The following is a 19,748-nucleotide window of genomic DNA, read 5'->3' as shown; positions in this document are numbered from 1 at the left end:
ATGTTTGTTTCTTTTCCCTTCATCATTCTGTTCCTTTCTCTGATTTAGAGCTATGTACCCAATCACTGACGAGCGGGCGGGAAAAGAGAGAGAGAGAGCGAGAGAGAGAGCGAGAGAGAGAGCGAGCGGTGGGTGGGGGAGGGGCGGGGCACGGGGCTGGCTGGTTATGGTGTTTCAGCACCGCGGACAGCTCCTGTCTCTTGTCTCTGGAATGCAGGGAAGCGGCACTGAAACACAGCTGGATGATTTTAAAAACCGTCTCACATCGATTTATAGATTAACCCCGAGTTCACAACGCGAACACACAGCATCTTTCTTCCCCCCTCCTTCTTCTCGATGGTTGAGTTGTCTCGTTTTGTGGCCTGACTGAGGAGTCCAACCTCGTTTAACTGCATTGCCTCTGCGTCTTCCGTCTGTTGGCTCCTCGTTTTCTTCCTGTTACTGGCAGCCACAGTGTTGTAGAGGGGTTTTGGGGGGCGGGTGGTGGGTGGTGGGGGTGGAGGAGTGGATTCAACTGTTCAAAGTTTTTTTCGTTCTTTATTTTTTTTTTTTAGTCTTTTCTACTTTTGTCTGATATGTTTGTCTCAGTATCGCCGCTCGTTTCCCTGGTTATACTGAAGTGCAAGATTTTTCTTCAGGCTCGGGAGTGGATGTTACTTTAGGATACAGACGATGAAGTTGTGTAGTTTCAATAGGTCGTTGCATACTCTGATATGAGATAGGTAACCTGCATCTGCAACGTTGGCTAAAATCCTCACGTCAGAGTGGCACGGACCCATTCATTTCACGTGGACAACTGCCAGAGAACAGGATGAGGTGCCTCTGTGACTTTTTAAATTGCACCTAAGAGAGGGGGGGGGGTCCCTTTTTCTACCCTGCTACTGCTGCAGGAAGAGACGTTTTCTGTCTTTAGCTGCATAAACGAGTTGGGATCTTGTATCTAAGTGGATACTCGGAAAACAAAGAGAGCAGGGCTGTCTTGCTCACCTCTTCCCCCCAAACCTAAAAATAGAGCCCACAAAAGAACGAAGAAAATGAAGAAGTTTCGGAAGGTGTTGGACGGCTTGACAACCTCCTCTCCGGGAGCCACTATAAGCTCTCCATCGTGCGGCAGCGCGGCCGGGACTCCCACCGCGGCACCAACTCCCAAGGAAATCGACGTCCAAGAGACTTTAATATCGGAAAACTTTCAGCTGTGTAAGGTGGGTATATATTTATTTAGGTTTGGAGCCTCAACTTCAAAGCAAGGAGTGAGGTTCAGAGTCGGTAACAAAAGTCTTGCTTCCCCACATCTTTTTTTTCTTTTCTTTTTACACATGTAGCACACAAGGTGTTTATAGAAAGAAAGATATAGGCACTTATAGGCATTCACGACGTGGACCGTGGTCGTAAAAGTTGAATCTGCTGGGAGTTCAGCTGCTGCGCCTGATCCGGTGACCTGGTGTTTGTGTTGAAAGTTCAGCACCACGGGCAGCTCCTCGCTGCCAGTTCCCCTGAGAGTGAGTTTTAATCAAAAGACCAGAGCAGCAATCAGCGCTTCACCAGACAAAAGCTCCCGGTCTTATCAACCTTTTTGATTTTATTTGAGAACCTTAGTTGCAAACAGTTGCGGTTATCCCATAAAGCGCTGTTCTTGTGGACGTGCTTGTACAGCTAGTAAAGCTGCGCGCATGTGTCACTGTGTGTGTGTGTGTGTGTGTGTGTGTGTGTGTGTGTGTGGGGGGGGGGGGGGGGGGGGGGGGGGGGGGTACAGTTTTGAGTACACTCCAGGTCTCTCATCGGTAGGCCTGCGTGCAGCATAGCTACACTGTTTGCGTCCCGTCGTCAGCATGCTGTGTTGGCTGCAGTAACTTGCACACATGTACGAGAAACAGTCCAAAGAAAGTCAATGAATAGCAGCATCTACGTTGCATCAACAAGCAGGCACGAATGGTGTGGGAGCGATGACATAACTGGTGTGCCTCCCTTGCATAAAGAAGCGCACACCAAGCCAGCGGAAGGACCCTGCAGTACTGTCCTAGCTTGATGCGCTTTTCACTGAGAAGAAGGGAAGAATGAGGGAGGAGGGAAGGAGGGGTGCTGAATGAGGTGTGGGGGCGGGGCGGCGGCGGAGGGGGGGGGGGGGGGGGGGGGGGGTATTTATAGCTTCCTATGCCGCCCATTGCAGCCCATTTTCTGGATTCATTTTGCTGACTGCAGCGATTGTTTCTCACCCTTAAAGAAACGGGGGTAAATTTTTGGATGTGGCTGTGAATAATTCATTGAAAATCCGAGAGAAACGGGGTTGTTTTGAGGAGCTGTATTATTATTAGGCAGAGTAACACTGGTGTGGGGGGTGGAGATTGGAGGAGGCTAAAGAGGGAGCTTGATTCACAAGCTGAAAAGGATGCGGCAGAGCACCCTATAGCAGGCAGGAGAAAATGCTAGAAAAGAACAGCGTGATCGCCTGGTCCTATGCAGGAAGCTGCTCCTCCCCTGTGAGTGGCTTTAATGCTTGGTTCTACTGAGTAAACTTCTCAGGAGAAAGCACAGAATGTACAAACATGCCTTTCAACCCACTACTACCACATTTCTCCTGTGTTTTTATTTGAGTCTGTGCAGGTGCTGGTTGAATGTCTGGATTTATATGCCTCTTTTAAAGGGAGGAACAGTCACAGAGGCAGTACTTGACAGTTAAATCTGTCAAGTAGTTTTCTTGGTGCAGACAGGGCTCAAGGTGAAATAGAAAGGTTGTCTGATTGGTTCATTTTGTTATCACGTTTGTGACAATATAATAGACCAATCACATGTCAATAATCTTTATTCATGACAATATGCACCAGTGACAAGACTTTAAATCGTGTTAAATAGAAAGCTGCATAAAATCTGTACTTTGATGGGTAAAGAGTGAGCTTTCAAAAAAACTTTTGTGTTGCACCTGAGAGATATCTCATGCGGATGTGCACACATAAAGACTACAAGAACCAATGAGTAAAAATCTGTCTCCAACAACTCATTTCTCTCAGACACTTGCTAGAAAATATGTTTATGCTGTACACAGCAGATGCTGGTTAATTCCCTTTAGCTTCAACATGAAATTCATATAATTCTATGGTATAAACAAAGAAAAATGAGTATGTTTCATCAGTCATATTAGCACTTCCTGAATTCAATAACTTGTCTTCATCGGGGTAAACAAATTGTCTTTTCATGTGCCTTTGGCAGGAACCAAATTTGTTTTTGATTAGTTAATGAATATCACTTGGGGATCCACCACATGCTGACTACTTATGGTGGTCCTGATGAGATTACACCCACAAATAATTTGGAATAAAAACAGGCCCAACTTGTCCTTTTCTTTGCGCTGCTGCAAAATATATATAATAAAAGTATTAAATACTTAATAGCAAGTGCTGCCAATTTAATTCTGGAGACATTAGAAAGAGCATGATATAGACAGGTGAAAAATTAAAGGAAAAGGATGGTACTGGGTCCTTGTCTCTAGGACTCTACTGGAAGGAGGGAACACCATTATTTCAGAAAATTTTCACTCATTTGGTGATTTTATAGTCATGCTGTTGGTCTTCCATTAGCGTTCAGGTTGGCTAAGATCTGGAAACTGCAGAACCCCTGAAAAAAATTTACATCATTCTTGTACTAATAGCACCATTTCATGGGGGCTGGAATATGCCATTCCTATCAGGATAAAAAAAAGTTTCATCAATGGATCAAGGGGAACACTTAGAACAACCTCATGCTGACTCGCAGTGAGGGTTCCCTCTAAAAAGACAAGTGAACCCAAGCAATGGTAGCAAAATGCTGTCCAAAACATAGCAGAGCCACCAAATCCCCTTTGCTGAAGGGGTTAGGTTTGTGTTTTTCCTTTAATTTGTAACCCATCTCTATATGACAGCTATCTACATTTTCATTCATTACTCCAAACATTGTTAGATAGGATCAACATTCTCTGATATAATTCTGTGAGCTGGTGCAGTATATGTGGGAGTGTTTGGCTAACTTCTCAAAGTTAGTCATGACTTCTGTCCTCACGCTGCAGTGTGGGAAGATGCAACAACGCAGTTTTTATTAGACAGCATTTTGGTGTGTTTATAGTTTGTACAGGAATGTACTCTAGAGCAATTATGGTGGTGCTGAAACAAGTCTTTGGTGAAATCTTACTCAGACTGAAGGAGGAAAAGAGGGAAATGTGAGGCGCGCAGGTGGCTCTGAGACTCATTGAATCTACAGATTGATTTTGGTTAAGAGCAAAATGAGTTCATTTTGTGTTCGAGGAGGAACAAGGAGACAGAGAGAGGAAGAAAGAGAGAGAGCAAGAGGGGTATACACTGATCTCAGCTGGACAGAGTTGAACAGTAACTAATTAACAGAACTGAACAACACTACAAGAAGCTATTTAAAAAAATTAATTATAATATAACTTAAAAACACACAAAAAAATACCCTCAAGAAGTCCTGTAACCAAATATTACCCATCTCACCACTGAGGGGGCAAAATCTTTAAAACGTAATGTGTTCCATTATTTAAAAATAGGTGTATACTGGCTTTCTTTCAAACTCATAATCAGAAGTTGCTCCACACAATGGTAAATCATGGAAACTAAAACAACAGAATAGAAATGGCAGCTCCCCTCTGGCTAGAATTAGCGACCCAAACATGGGCTGAAAAAAATGGTAAAATGCCCTTTTATTACTTAACTAAATGCACAGGACTGACACAAGCTTGTAAAATATGCTGACAGTGTGTAGGACAATTTTAGAAAATAAAACTGGATCAAAAAAGAATAAGATGTTAGTGATAGTCTGACAGTGAGAGGTCATAAGGAATGAGTGGATCAAGCTGACAGGAAGGCTGCAAATATGCAAACAATAGCTCAGAGCAAAGATTTTTATGTACAATGGTATGTTAAAAAATCTTGTCTTGAAGTAGGAGGGCTAATTCAGAGAAGGCTGCTCTAGTTTAAGCTAAGAACAAGAAAAGGAGCTACAACTGGTCAGAAGTGGATGACCAAATGATGACCAAAAACCGTCCTCTGCATCACCTGCAGTTCCACAAGCTGATAACAGGGTTGCAATTTTAAACGGTTATTACCCGGCTTGAATCATGAATCCATTCTGCCTTGTGTGCACGTTATGAGCTGCTGGTGGTGAAATGATGCAGTTTGCCTGACATGTTCTACAACAGAGAAGCATCATTTTAGTACCATGCACCCTGTATGGAATCATTGTTGCACACCAGGTGCATCCCTTCATGCCTCATCTCACCTGTGTAATCCAGCACTCATCATCTCAGTCTGTTTCCAGGAACATGACCGTAATTTTACTCACTTGTCCTGAAAAATCTCTGGAGGTTAAAGTAGTGGAGCACATTTGGAAAGAGATGGAACATAAAGCTTGTACCATAATTGCCCTTTCAAACACTCTGGAGGAACCCAAGACCTGAAATGACTTGAATCTATGCCTGATAATTGATAATTCAGGGTTTTCTACAGGTAAAATTGGCTGTAAAGAGAGGAAGCAAAATAACATAATTAGGGCTGATAATTTTATTATGTTTCTGCCTATCCACAAGTGGCCAAAAATTCATTAAAATCGTGTCCGAAATACAGCACAGCCCACATGTACTTATTTAAAAAATGGTGTAGACAGCTTGTATTTTTGAAAATAGAAGCTCTTCACGGTTGGAAAATCACTAACATGCAAATTTGTATTGCCAGGGTCTGTTATAATAACTGTCATTGGCATTCTGTAAAGGCTTTACCTAAAGTGACTTAATTTGCATTGCATGTGTCACTTCTGTTTTACCCCATCACCTCTCTAAACTGAAGAACTGGCTATAGAATTTTAATCAATGAGAAGTGATGGTTTTTATATTCATTAAGTCCAAGTTTTTACCATGGAGAATATGACTCTAATCCTTTTAGTTCGAATTTCCAAATATACTTAAAGTCACTAATATGTGTGGGCTAATGTTAAAAATTTAAGCCATTCTGACAGATGAGCACATACTTGAATGGATCTATGCTTCTTGACTTAGATTTATGCAGAGTTAGTTCTAGTATGCCTTCACTGCTCAGGTCTTTGACCTATAACTTGATCATATAGTAAACATGGGGAAGGATTTTTGGTAAAACATGCGCAAAATGAGCTACATCACAAAAAACATGTAGAATGGTAGAAAAAGGTGCACAACCATGAATATAAAGTCACACAAAAACAATCCTGACTCAAAGAAATACTATGCATACAGTACCAGTCAAACGTTTTGACTGGTACTGTATACAAGTGAATTGCTTTCCAAATAATATTTAAGAAGCAACATAATTGCTAGTTGGATTCTGATCACATGCAACTTGAAGTACCACTTTTATAAAACATATTTAGGTCCCAAGAGGTGGTTGAGGTGGATGTGCAAAGCACTTGGTTCTTTCAATAGAGGCCAGAGTGTGCATGTGCAGGCCTTTCTATAATTAGGTTTAGGCAAGAAAGGCAGTTTAATTACAGTTTTAGGGTGAGATCATAGTAAACCCACTGTGCCACAATGCAGACTCTTCTGTGTTAACCTTCTAAGAACCAAGGGGGAAAAAAGCACCTATCAATTTAACATTTTTGCATCCACTACAGATGACATAAAGGCTCAGGAGGTTAAACCATACAACTTTCCTAAAACTAATCAAATGCTGTGAGTTAATTTTGAGTAATAATTAAATCATTAATAATTATTAAATCATCATAGAGATTATACACCAAGATCAGCCTTTTTAGGGGAAAAAGATTTGGCAAAGTGCAGTAAGATCAACACATTAAGGAAAATTATTGTGTTGATAACCAAATATAATCTGGTGGTAATTAAAATCCCTTCTAACCGTATTTGTCTTTGCTGTTTTGCTGTAGTTACACATACATATCCTACAATTTTTATGCACAAACATGAAGTTTTACAAGGAAAAATGCTGTGATATTACAATGTATGCATGGTGCACTCAGATACACCCACATATTTTCTTAGAGACAATATATTCATATAGGGAAACACATCAGGTTTTTTGTATTTGAAATTAATTTTATTGGTCTCAAATCTGCAGTTAAATTTTCGTTACTGAACTATCTAGTTTTTTTTTTTTTTTAATTAATTTATTTTTTTATCTGCAGCTTGTTAATAGGTGCACTACCAGGACATCTTGATCCCATTCATGTCTAATCTTCTTTAATGCATGATTAATCTCAAGAGGGGGTGTGTGATTACCCATAATGCCAGTACAACTGTAGAAAAAGGGGGGGGGGGGGGGGTAAGAACATTTCCTGCGTCCACAACAGTCTAACACAGGGCTGGGTTTGAGGGTGTTCAGCTGTGCTTAATCACCAGCTTGGTTTGAAATGTTCAAAAAGATTGTCATGAAATATTCACAGTCCTACAGGACCAAGTCTGTAAGTGTGACTTTGGTGATCTTCTGACATTTATAGTACTACCTGTAGCAGATCAAAATTTTTCAATTTGTGTTTGATGGACTGTCACTTCATACTTCATGGTTAACAGGATGAGCCATGCTTGCTCTTGTGCTGTTATGAGGTTGATATATAAAATGTCAAGAAGAAAAAAAAAGCCCCCCAGAGATGAATTGTAGTGTTTCCTTAACTTTTCAGTCAGCACCATCATCAAGGCATTTTATAATTCTTTGATTCATGACAAAATACTTGGGCCTTAACCTTCCCATACCCCGCTATCCTTTGTTTTTACAGTTAAATAACAAATGTAAGTATTCTAACATGCTAAACTAGAAGCCTACCTGCTACTTCAGAATTTTACCATTGCCATTTTGAGAATATTATTTTGCTGACAGTGTGACTTTCTAGCTTCAGTGAGTTTTGTGCCATAAGCTTGTTAGAAACTTTGTTTTGTTCACACAGCTGGATGTATTTACTTGGAGAGCCTGCCAATTAGTTATCAACTAAATAGGGTATTTTTACAGGGAAGTGTATTTCAAAGCCTTTATTCCATTCATCTGAACCTCAAATGAAGAATAAATGCTAAAATCCTTTATAGTATGCATATGTATAAACCAGAAACAAAATTATTTAATTTAAATCTTCAGAGAATCAGGGAAGTCAGTGCAAGAATTTTACAAATAAAACCTTTTGGTGAAGTTCAGAGGTCAGGTGTTTCCACCACTCTGTCTCCTTCCTTTGACAGCATAATACGTGGGCTTGTAAAGATTACATCACTCCACTCCTTCACCAGCGACCCTGCAAGCTCTCCATGGGTGTGATGACTCAGTGGGTTGACTTCCAGCTAGTCTCGCATTACCATGTGTCGGCTGCCTGTCAGAAGCCACAGTGTGGGATCAATTAAGGAGGAGTTGATGTCAGGCAGAGAAGAAAAGATAGGGAAAAAGCAATAGGTGGAAGGGATGTTCTATAAACTGTGCACACATATGATTGTCAAGAAGCACAATGAGTGTGTGTCTGTGTATGTTCAGTTAACGTAGTTTATTTACCCTAAATTGTATGAAAGAAGCTATAAATCTGATGAAGGAATTCACATGAACAGGTTACAGGATTAATTGTTACTGAGGTGTGCAGAAGCAAAGCTCACGGAGACAGGGGTATGGATCTGTGAGATTCTCTATGAAAAGCTATTCTAAATTTTTTTGTTTGACAATGCATGTTTGAAAGAGCAAAAGAGAAATAGCCTCCTCTTGATTCTGTGTGGGCTTTCAATGCCCATTCGGTGACAGCAGACTGCCTGCCTCACCTCATGCTGTGAAAATATAATCAAGTGAGCTATTCAAACAGCCCTTCATTTCATTCAGTTTTCCATCTTTCCAGCCTCATGTGGAATGATCAGATGTAATACTTCTTTTGAGTGACCTGTGGTTCCCGCTGAGAGCAGAAATCTACTTCGGCTGCATTAGGTTTTCTTATGGACAAGTCTTTACCATTAAATGTTGTAACCAGGGCTGTAAGCTGGTAAAATCACCCTAGCTTTTCAGGGCCTCACCCTTTCCTGGACGGCCCCATCAACAATATGTTTTTGTTTGTTTTCCGTATTATAATAGCTCATGTTTCTGAGGCCGCATTGTCTAAGGGAAAGGGAGATAGTGGTAGGCAATCATTTTAGAATCACTGCTGACTCACAGGCTCAATCTTGTAGTAGTTCATAAAAGGCAGTAACAGCTTCAATATGGCAGATATGACCTGAATCTTTAATCTGAGTAAAATGCACAGCTGAGAAACAGTCTGCTGTTCTTCCTCCACCTTTAAACTTTTGTCCATCATGTGGCTACTTGCAGAGAAACATAAGTAATGCACATTTTCACACATTTATAGCCCTTTCTATACACCTTGCTGTGGAGGAAAATATATGCGAAGAAATGAAAAACAAGTCAGTTTGGAATAACAGCACTCCAAAGCTTTAAAACCAACATGAGGCTCCCTCCTCGCCTCTTCGAGTGGGTAGTATATCCCTCTGCTCTTAAGAGCTACACTCTTGAGCACCTGACAATCCTTGTCTAATTGGTGTTTAGAAGTATCTGACTGAGGAAGCCAGAGTTTATGTCATCATTATTAGTACTCATCTACAATGAAACCCATAATTTGGTGTGTATTTGGTGAGCCTGATATCTTAATTAAAAATTGCATGATTGCAGAGATTGCTTAGCTTATAAATGGATTCACGTTTAACATGCAGCACATATGAGCAACTGTGCCACAGCAGGGTGAAAGTGTATCAATCTGCATTAGTTTGGAGCCTGATAATTATGATTGAAACAGGTTTATAAGTCGTAAAGGAAGCTTTTCAGACCAGACTGCAAATTACAACGTCAGAAAACCTGAAAACAACACACTTTTATCCTGAAAACCAACTGTTAATGTGGATTCTTTTCAGTTATCATAAGGGGGAAGGATGTCACGTTACATTATGGGTAATAAAATATGATTATTTTGTCCACTTCTACATTTTCCATCAAGCCTTAGGCATAGTGCTGATGCCATGACTGATTCAATGACATGCTTGCTGCTGTGGTTAAAATGTTAAACCCTATGAATTGTACATCCACACATGGCTGCTTACTGACCCCACAGCTGCATTAAAGCACAGCATGAAGCCTCAGTTGACAACAATTATCCAAACACGCATGAGCAGATATGATTACTTTGTACATGCATTAAATAAATTATATATTTCAGCTGTCAAGCTCCCACTTTCATCTGAAGTGATATGTGCTTAACATTAAGGGGACAGTGCAAAGAATGATGTTAGCTGCTGTCAGATAAAAAAGAACCTCTATCATCTAAAAACCTATCAGCACAGTGTTTTCTTGTAAGCAAATACATGTTGTATTCATGTGGAGGGATAGGGATAGGAGCCTATCCTAGATGTCATGGGGCAAAAGGCTGAGTGCAGTAGGCCACCAGTCTATTACACTGAGACAGATAATATTCACACCTATGGTCAATTCAGAATCACAAATTAACCTAACATGCATGTCTTTGGACTGTGGGAGGAACCCAAGCACCCAGAGATAAGACATGCAGGCATAGAGAGAACATGCAAATGCCAGAAGGGCCACGGCCAGCCAGCCAGCAGATCAGAATCCTGGACCTTCTTGCTGTGAGGGAGTGCTAACCACTGCACCACTGTGCTGCCCTTCAGACCGATGTATAAACACTCAAAACAGCCTTAGTGGTTATCCAAGCTTAAGTGGATGTTTCCAGAACCAAATTTTGTCATGATGACACACACGCACACACACACACACACACAGGCTAAGGTTAAAATATTACAAGCCACTCTGCTGGAAAAAATAATATAGCAACTGCATAAATAATACAACAAACAAAAGGAAGAAATAATAACAAAAAAATGCTGCTAAGAAACAGGAACAAATCGAGAGTAGGAAGCGTCAGTAAAAGCCTTTGAGAATAAATAGATTTAGTGAAAAGATTTAAAACACCAGCCCGACCCTCAGAGGGATACTTGTATTACATAATTTAGCAGCTGAGGTAAAAAAAAAAAAGAAAAAAAAAGCTCAATTATCCTACTGCAAGTCTTTAAGATGTGCCCACATGAATCTGTGTGGTTCTGTGCACATAACCACACCCCCAAACAAATCATTCAGTTTAGAAATATTGTAAATACATAAATATACACAGACAAAGGCCAGCGTATAAGTAGCTCTCCCCCATTCCCTCTGGCCACACACACTAGTGTGCAGCAGTAATACAAACCTACAATCTGCAGTCAGCAGACAGGGAATCTTGTCCAGGCTCCTTCATTCATTTTCATATTTCTGAGCTCTCACTCAGCAGTCTCACCCTATGCACCCTGTTCTGTGTGTGCCTGTGTATTCATGTGCCATGCAGAAAGTGGATAGAAGAAGTGCTTATTAGATCAGCCTCAATCTAAGTGACGAATGAAAGTCCCTTCATTGTTTGGCTTTTCAGCATGATGCAGAATCATACTCTGAAATCCTTCAATCACTTTATTCATAGAAAAATAAAAAAACACGCTGATGATAGTTTGATATGAAAGCTGATCATGCTTGTCTGCTACAGTGTCTTTATTTTAACTCTCAGTTTTTGGAGCAAAGCAATCATTCTCATATTGGATCAGATCCTGTTAGTGAAGTGACTTCCTTAGCTGGCACACTTGCACATTTTGAGGTAGCTGTTATCACTACTGTTTCTGACTATTTATATGCCATTACGTCATGTCTGCAGACTTTTTATTTATTTATTTACAACAAACAAAGAGGAGGTAAAAAAAAATAGAATCTGCTTAAGTGGAGCTTGTGAATTTGATCTGGCTCAAGAATTAGATAGTTAGGGTTTTTGAAAATGTCATACAACCTGCTATAACCTGATATATGTTCAAAGGGCCACAGAAACTCTCTTATAACAACAGTTATGTGAAATCTAGCTTTTCAGAAGTGTAACCAAAGGCATACCATTGCCTTAAGAAGATAAAGTACTAAGTAAGAATTTTTGGGACATTAATGTCCATTAGATATGCAGATGTTGTATTATTTTAATTCAAAGACTAAAAATAAGAATAAATGTCTTAGACTTGAGGAAGAACCGATGTGCATCTACCCCAATCAATCAATAATGTGCAGGTAGGAAAACAAAGGCAAAATGATTTCTGATAAGAAATGAATAGCATCATAGTGTGTTTTGTAACAACTGCATTTTTTTAACGCTTGTTTCCCACATTCAGAAATCCCTCATCTCCTCTTCCACTCCTCGTCTCTCCTATCCACGTTCAGTTATGCCTTTATTTTGGGCAGCAACCGACAAGATCAAAGGAATTTTAGAGCAAGCTCAAAATATCTCCCTGGTATCTTGCTGGTGGGGAAACCCACGTGTATCTGTGTTTGTTTGATGGGCTCTCTGACGCTGTAAATTGGTATGGATGATTGTGACAGGAATACTCCACGTTTCTCTGCACTACTGTTTCTCATGATGACATTTAGCCGGAGGGGACAGGTGCTAAAACACTTGGGTGATGCAGATGAACTATTTGTACGCACAAGGGCAACACACAAAGGCAAATGTATAACAAGTTTATACAGTAATGCAAGAAGACATAACCTTTGCAAGTCCATGCAGTGATAGACACACTTTCATTCCACATTTGTTTTTTGTTTCAAATATTTCTAATAATTCTCATTTCTACCATTTTTTTTCTGCAGTCTTTCTTTCAGTCTTTTCCTGTTTGATTTGAGTTGTGCTTATTAAAAGCTCGCCCATGCTCTGACATCGCTGAGTTGATTATAAAGGCAGATATGCACAGTGCTTCAACCAACAGAGGCCAGTTATGTAATTCAGGATTGATTTACGTATGGATTTGCATACAGTATTGCCAAGGGAACACTGAAATACTCCAATTTGAATTTTAAATCACAGTTGAGTGTGGACTTTATTGATCTCAAGTCATTCCATGTGACATGTAGACCATAATTTGAGCTACAAAGTTATCAGTATTGGCCATTTCTTAGCTCTGAGTATAGACCGTGGATTCTAAAAGGACAAGGCATTCATTTTTAATAAGTTGTAATTTCTTTGTGATTACAGAACAGGATTTGGCTTTCACAGTCAAGGGTTTAAAGTTTAGTGACAACTAAACAAAACCACCACAAGACTTTCTGGAGACTGAAAGACTTTTGGACTGCCTCGAAGTTATTCTGGCAAACCGTCAGGCGACTCAGGAGGGGAAAGTCGTGCTCTACTCACATGGTGTACAGTGTGGGTGGGGGGGTGTTGACTTCAACTGACAATATAGTCAGGGGTGGAATACTTTGAGGACCTCCTTAATCCCGCTGACATGCCTTCTGTAGAGAAAGGAGAGTCTGGGGGTGGGGGGTGGTGGTGGTGGGGGGTGACTCAGCCATCACTGGGAGTGAGATCACTGAGGTAGTTAAACAACTCCTTGGTGGCAGTTGCCCTGGGGTGGATAAGATTTGCTGAGTTCCTGAAGGCTGTGGATATTGTAGGGCTGTCTTGGTTGACATGCCTCTGCAACATCGCATGGAGATTTGGGAAAGTCTATGTCAAGGTGCTGAAAAGAAGAGTTTACCCATTAGATGAACCTTGGATTTAAGAGGAACAGTGTGGTTTTCATGCTGGTTGCGTAACACTGGGCCAGCTCTTCATCCTCTCGAGTGTGCGTGGACAGGTAGACTGCCCACCCAGTCTAACTGGAGAAGGTATTTGACTGCATCCCTCGGGGCATCGTGCGAGGGATGCTGCGGGAGTATGGGGTCTCTGGCCCGTTATGGGCCATTCAGTCCTTGATCCACATTGTGAGTATTAAGTTCATTTCTGATGGGTGTTGGACACCATCAGGGCTGCCCTTTGTCACAGATTCAGGTCATAATTTTTATGGGCAGAATTTCTAGGCGTAGCCAAGTGGTGGAAGTCTTCCACCTTGGTGGCATCAGAATCTCATCTCTGCTTATTGAGGATGATGTGGTCCTGTTGGCTTCATCAGGCGGTGGCCTCCAGCTTGCATAGGAGCAGTTCATAGCCGAGTGTGTAGCAGAAGGTATGAGAATTAGCACCGCTAAGTCTGAGGCCCCAAGCATGGTAAGTATCTCGGGGTCTTGTTCACAAGTAAAGGGAAAAATAGATGGGAGATTGACAGATGGATTGGGGCTGTGGCTGCAGTGATGCGGATGTTGCACCGGTCGTGGTAAAAAGAAAGCTGAGCATAAAAGCGAAGCTGTCCACTTACCGGTCGATCTACGTCCTCATCCTCACCTATGGTCAAGAGCTTTGGGTAGTGACCGAAAGAACAAGATCATGGATACAAGCGGAAGAAATTAGCTTCCTCCGAAGAGTGGCTGGCTGCTCCCTTAGAGATAGGGTGAGGAGTGTAGCCATCCAGTAGGGACTCAGAGAAGAGCTGCTACTCCTCTACATGGAAAGGAGCCAGTTGAGCTGTTTCAGGCATCTGACTAGGATGCCTCTTGAGTGAAGTGTTCTAGATATGTCTTACCGGGAGGAGGCCCCGGGGCAGAAAACCACCACAAGATGCTGCTTTGATAATCTGTAATTAGGAAATCTTTACCAGTCACTGTCCATGTGTCCTGACATGGTCACTGATTCCCATAGTCTTCTGTAGCTACATAACGCATTTGCCTACTCTTCCATTCATTTCAAAGATAGCTTCTATTATTATTATAGTCTGTCATTTAACATTATAAAATAAAATAAAAAAGCTAATTTATTACATTAGAAAATAAAAAAACCCTCTCAAATAATCAAATAAAGAAATTGTTGCTCTGCTGTGTAGGAATCATCTTAAAGGTTGATGATATCACTGTATCTCACTCTGTATCTTAAATTAAACCTGTTGCTGTATGAGAACAGAGAAGTGTGACTGTAATGTAAGACAAATTCAACACAAATTTTAAACAGTTGTAATGAGATTAAATTATCACATGGGTGACATGTATTGTAGGAAAAGGAAGAAAATTATTTTCTTAAATCCTTAAAAAATATAGGAAAAACAAGTTTAACTGGAGTAGAAACTAGAAAAAGCAAAAAGAGAGCGAGAAACACTGAATATTGGTTTAATTTGTATCTTTGAAGCCCTGTTGGTTTAATGCAAAACTGAAGTTTTGTATTAAATAACCTTAAATTTAGTTTACAGCGACCTCTGCTGGCATTTCACATTTTTGGGGGGGCTCTTCTCTTTGGGTGTTTTCCATATTTAGACATAAGGATCGACTATTTCCAAATTATTATATTTTTTCCCCCTATGCATGCGCCTTTCATTTACATGGTTAGCTCGGAGAGCGCGCCACAAGAGAGAAAAAAATATTTATTTATTTATTATAATAAAACGGTGCTTTAAAGTTTTCCCATCACAAAAAAGCCGAGCTAGCTTAAAAACAAGAGGCGTCCAGAATGGAGTTTGAAGTCAATTAGTGCCGAGGAGCTGACTTGAAAACGTAAGCGACACGTCCCATTTTTTAATTACTTAAAAATTAACTTGTGCCCAAGTGAGACTGATTTCATGTAACGCTAGCCAATAGCCATTTTAGCAAACTAATGCGAAGCTATCACTGAAATTTTCAGTGATTCAGTTATACAGGTATCAAACCTTATGATGCTGAAAAAAATTGTATAGTGTATAAAAACTTGATTTCACATTAGATTGCACAACAGAAATATTCAGTTATAGATGTGACCTACTATTTACGCTGCGTTTCTCTATCAGTTCTATTTCCTTCCTCCGCTGTCTACTCACATACTACTCTCTCTATGTATTATTCACCACTTGTCAGAGCTCTTGCCTCAAACTGCACATCACAAGTGGCCTCTTCATCACTTCCTCCATTTATTCGGGAGCCGTGTGCAAAGCGTCCCATGTGATTTCCTTGTGTCAATAAATGTATCCGAGCACCATCACAATCAGGGTGTAGAGCCTGGTTAATACATTACTTATTAGATCAGTTGGGTCCTCAGTGATGTTGCCGTGTTGCTTACTAATGGAGTAAAGAAGCTGTAAGTCCTTAAAGTTAGAGAAACAGTGGGGCTTTGCATACATGCAATGCTGCCTATCCATACATACACTGCCCTTTGACGTTGACATGTCTAAAAAGGAGCTGTTATATGTGCACATGACTTTGTCTTCTCTATCTAGTCTATGCTTGCTGACTTTCCTATTTCTGTGTCTTAACTCCATTTTCCAGAGGTCATTTGTCAGACAATGTGTGCACAAAATAACTTCTTAGTTGTACAATATGCAGTGAAATCTGAATTTATGGACCTATACCTTTGTCTCCAAAAAAATAATAGCATTGTTCAGAGACTGCTGTTGCTGCTACTGAAAACATTTTGTAGCTGTTAGTTTCTCACCGCATATTATTTCTGTTAGCATTGATGGTCAGTGTTGCAGGGTGATTTTTGGCAATGGACAAATATAGCTTGCAGGGCCCATGTTAATCAAACTACTTGTTTATTTTTCACTGGGTTGCAATACATTTATGTTAATTTGTTTGAGCTGATTTAATATGATATTGAGCAAATGATGGTTATCATTAGAAGTGTCAATAACAAGGTCAGTCCTGGCTTAAACTGTGAAGCTGGCTAACCTTTGTACATTAGTCCTCGCCATTGACTAAGAAGAGAGCTGACTTGTTACACTTATTTATCTCATGCGTACTTTGTAAGAAAACACACTGTACAGTGCTAAAAATGATCTTACGCTCAACAAAATTAGTAGTACAGTAGAATGTGCCTTTGTATTAGTGTGACTGTTGCAGGCTGTTATTGTATTCAAATATAGATAAGAAAAATCTCATGATGTTTCACTGTGTTGATCTGTATTTGGAGATATAGCTGTTCAATGCACAATTGGCTGGCAGTATTAGAAATGGGTGCTGCATGCTATTTATAGAAACAAGGGTCTAGACCAGCTCTGCAGCTGAACAGTGTGTGGAGAAAGAGGCTGGTGGGTGGCATGAGGTGGTATTAGTCTTGGGGGTGTGGGTGGGGGTGGGGGTATGCGTGTGGGGGGTGATCTGATTGAACATCACGCTAGTGTGCAGAACGATTGTGTTTGTGTGGACAACAGAGAAAGTGGAAAGGGGAGGAGGGTGGATGGAGACAGGAGTTGATGTAATGCAGCCTCTGGCAGCCATAACACAGATGTATTGCAGGTGGTCACCAGTTACCTCGCTGCTGACTGCATCTCTAGATGTATGTCTTGGCTACATTAACAGCATGAATATGCATCTAGTAATTAGTTTTTGTTTATTTTACCTTCTTAATTTAAATGGTGTGTTTTTGACTGAGGGACTGGTCATATAATAGGATGGTATATTAGAAAACACTTTGTTTTTCTTTATTATAGATAGATAGATAGATAGATAGATAGATAGATAGATAGATAGATAGATAGATAGATAGATAGATAGATAGATAGATAGATAGATAGATAGATAGATAGATACTGAAAGAGGAATAAAATGGCTTTATGGTTATGTATGTTGGCCTTCAAATATATATGCTAAGTCTTGAGTACAAGAGTAAATGTTTATCAGACACTTCTTGGTTTTCTTGAATGTATATGTGAGGAGTGACCTCTCTGTAATCCAGCAACTGTACACCAGAACTGGCCTAATCTAGCTACCTTACAACCTAAAGGATTCTGATGGTAGCACCTGTAGGATGGATGTCACTATGTGTGTGTATTGCCAGTACACCAGTGGGCCTACTACCTGCCTAAAATAGTGTAAGATACCCTCGTGCTGTTAAAGCAGCTATAGCCTGTAGAGGTATGAACTAAGGGCTGTCCTGTGGTGTCTGGCACCAGATCCCTTAAGTACTCAGGGTAGCAGAAGGGGCCTCAGTGGATCACAGTTGTTCATGAGCATCTAACCGATGGTTGATTGGACTGGGATCTGAGGAGTTTGGAGGCTGGGTTATATCCCCGGGCTCTTTGTCATGTTTCTCTAGCCGTTACTGAGCAGTTTTGTTGATTTTTTGGTTTGTTTAGTTTGGGGGTGGGGGGGTGGGGGGGTGCGGAGTGGCATGGCGCATTGGAAGCTGCCTCTAAGTGCAATTACCATGGGGATGTCCTTAGTTTGGAACAATGTGTCAAAGCAAACTTCACATGAATGCCAGGATCCAAGGCTTCCCTGCAGAATTTGCATTGTACCAAGAGTGCCACTGAAGAGACTATTTTGATGATTTAATTTTTCCTTTTGATCAGCTATGATTTTAAGTATCAGCAGCATTGAAACAGCATTGACAGTATCATCTGTAGCTCTCCATTGCCAAAGACAACTCATACAAACACATTATCTTGTTCTTCTTTTTGATAAATGGATTGGCAGGGGAGAGACAGAAGTTGTAATTGATAGGGTAAAAGCTGTATGAGTACCCATTCTGCAAACGTGGTCATGAAGCGATGTGTTCAGAACATGCATAGTTCTGAACACATCGCTCATGGAATGACAGGACATGTTTAATGGTGGAGAGAATGGCTGGCTTGACCATACCCCACAGGAAAGTAAAGTAAAAACATTTTTAACCTCAATATCAAGAAGATAAAAGAAACCAACTTATTTAAATAAATATATTCCTAAAAATGAGGGGCATGGGACAACTGACCTGGTGCCCCTTGATATTAACAGCCCCTGTAGAGAACATATTATCATGCAGAGAACTACAATCTAAGGGCCATTGTATTTTAAAGTAGCTTAAATCATTCGAAATGCTTGTCAGTGAGTGTCAGAGTATTGCTGTTGCGGCTTAAGGTACATATCCAAACATTACAGCCCAGTGCCTTTTGGATGCATTAACCGCCCTATTATGTCAAATACACACTCAGCAATATATGTTAGCTGCTATTAAATGGCCACATAAGTGAACTGTATTTACTTGGAATTTTTTTTAATATTTAGTCATTCAAAAGGAGCACATTATTAATATGGTTTGATGTTTGTTGTTTCCTAGTTAGGTTATTTAATTGCAAAATGCATTGTAAAGAATAGTGATAGCTAGAACCTGAAGCATTACAAAATACTTATGCTAAAAATAATTTTTAAAAAATCCCTAATTAACTCTAACTAAGATTTCCAATTAGTGTTTGCTGCCTAATTTGGTGTAAAACAGGTGACAAAATTGTTATGAATAAAAAGGTCATGAGTTGCTGCATGCTGTGTGATCTGAATGCTAAACTGTGGAACTGGGTATGTTATCTATTTTTGAAAAGTAATTCACAGCGAATATTTTAAATCATAAAAAAAAAAAATCAAACTGCTGATTCATAAAAGATTTATTTATATCTAGAAGTTATCTACATTATAGTTTAGTACTCCATTTGTATTCAAGGAACTCACTGGCCTAAACGTAGCATTGGTACTGGTACTGGTTGTGTGACAGATAATGACCTTGAGATACATGTATATCTCAGTCTTAATTACTGTGCTACAGTGTAGCCACACACACACACACACACGCACATATACAGACTCACTCTCCATCCTCTATTATTCAGCGTTTCTGAGTGTGTTTTTTTCTCATTATCCTCTGGTGAGTCTGGCAACAATGACTGCCAAAACCCACATTTTGGATTAAGAACTGGAAGTGTATTTCAGCAAGTTTTCTTCAGAATTTTACAAATGAATATTTTCTAACAGCCATCCACGACATGTGCAGGCGTTCTCTGACAACTGATGAGTGTTTTTTTTTTGTAATTTTAAAGTCTACACTGAGAGGTTTTCATTTTGACTAAT

At 40.2% G+C, this 19,748-nt stretch overlaps 1 protein-coding gene across 1 annotated transcript in view; it reads left to right on the top strand.

Moving 5' to 3' along the window:
• Positions 1–927: 927 nt before the first annotated feature.
• LOC115800641 (syntaxin-binding protein 5-like) overlaps positions 928–19,748 on the top strand; it is an 84,896-nt gene continuing 66,075 nt past the window's right edge. The window contains exon 1 of the mRNA XM_030758122.1: positions 928–1,202. Within this exon, the coding sequence (XP_030613982.1) occupies positions 1,035–1,202 (168 nt within the window). The 5' untranslated portion in view covers positions 928–1,034. The remainder of the gene's footprint in view (positions 1,203–19,748) is intronic.

This window comes from Archocentrus centrarchus, chromosome 21, assembly GCF_007364275.1.
Source record: "Archocentrus centrarchus isolate MPI-CPG fArcCen1 chromosome 21, fArcCen1, whole genome shotgun sequence".
In the NCBI taxonomy this organism is placed as follows: Eukaryota; Metazoa; Chordata; class Actinopteri; order Cichliformes; family Cichlidae; genus Archocentrus; species Archocentrus centrarchus.
Note: the sequence above shows the minus strand (reverse complement) of the source record. Positions and strands in the feature narration are given on the sequence as shown.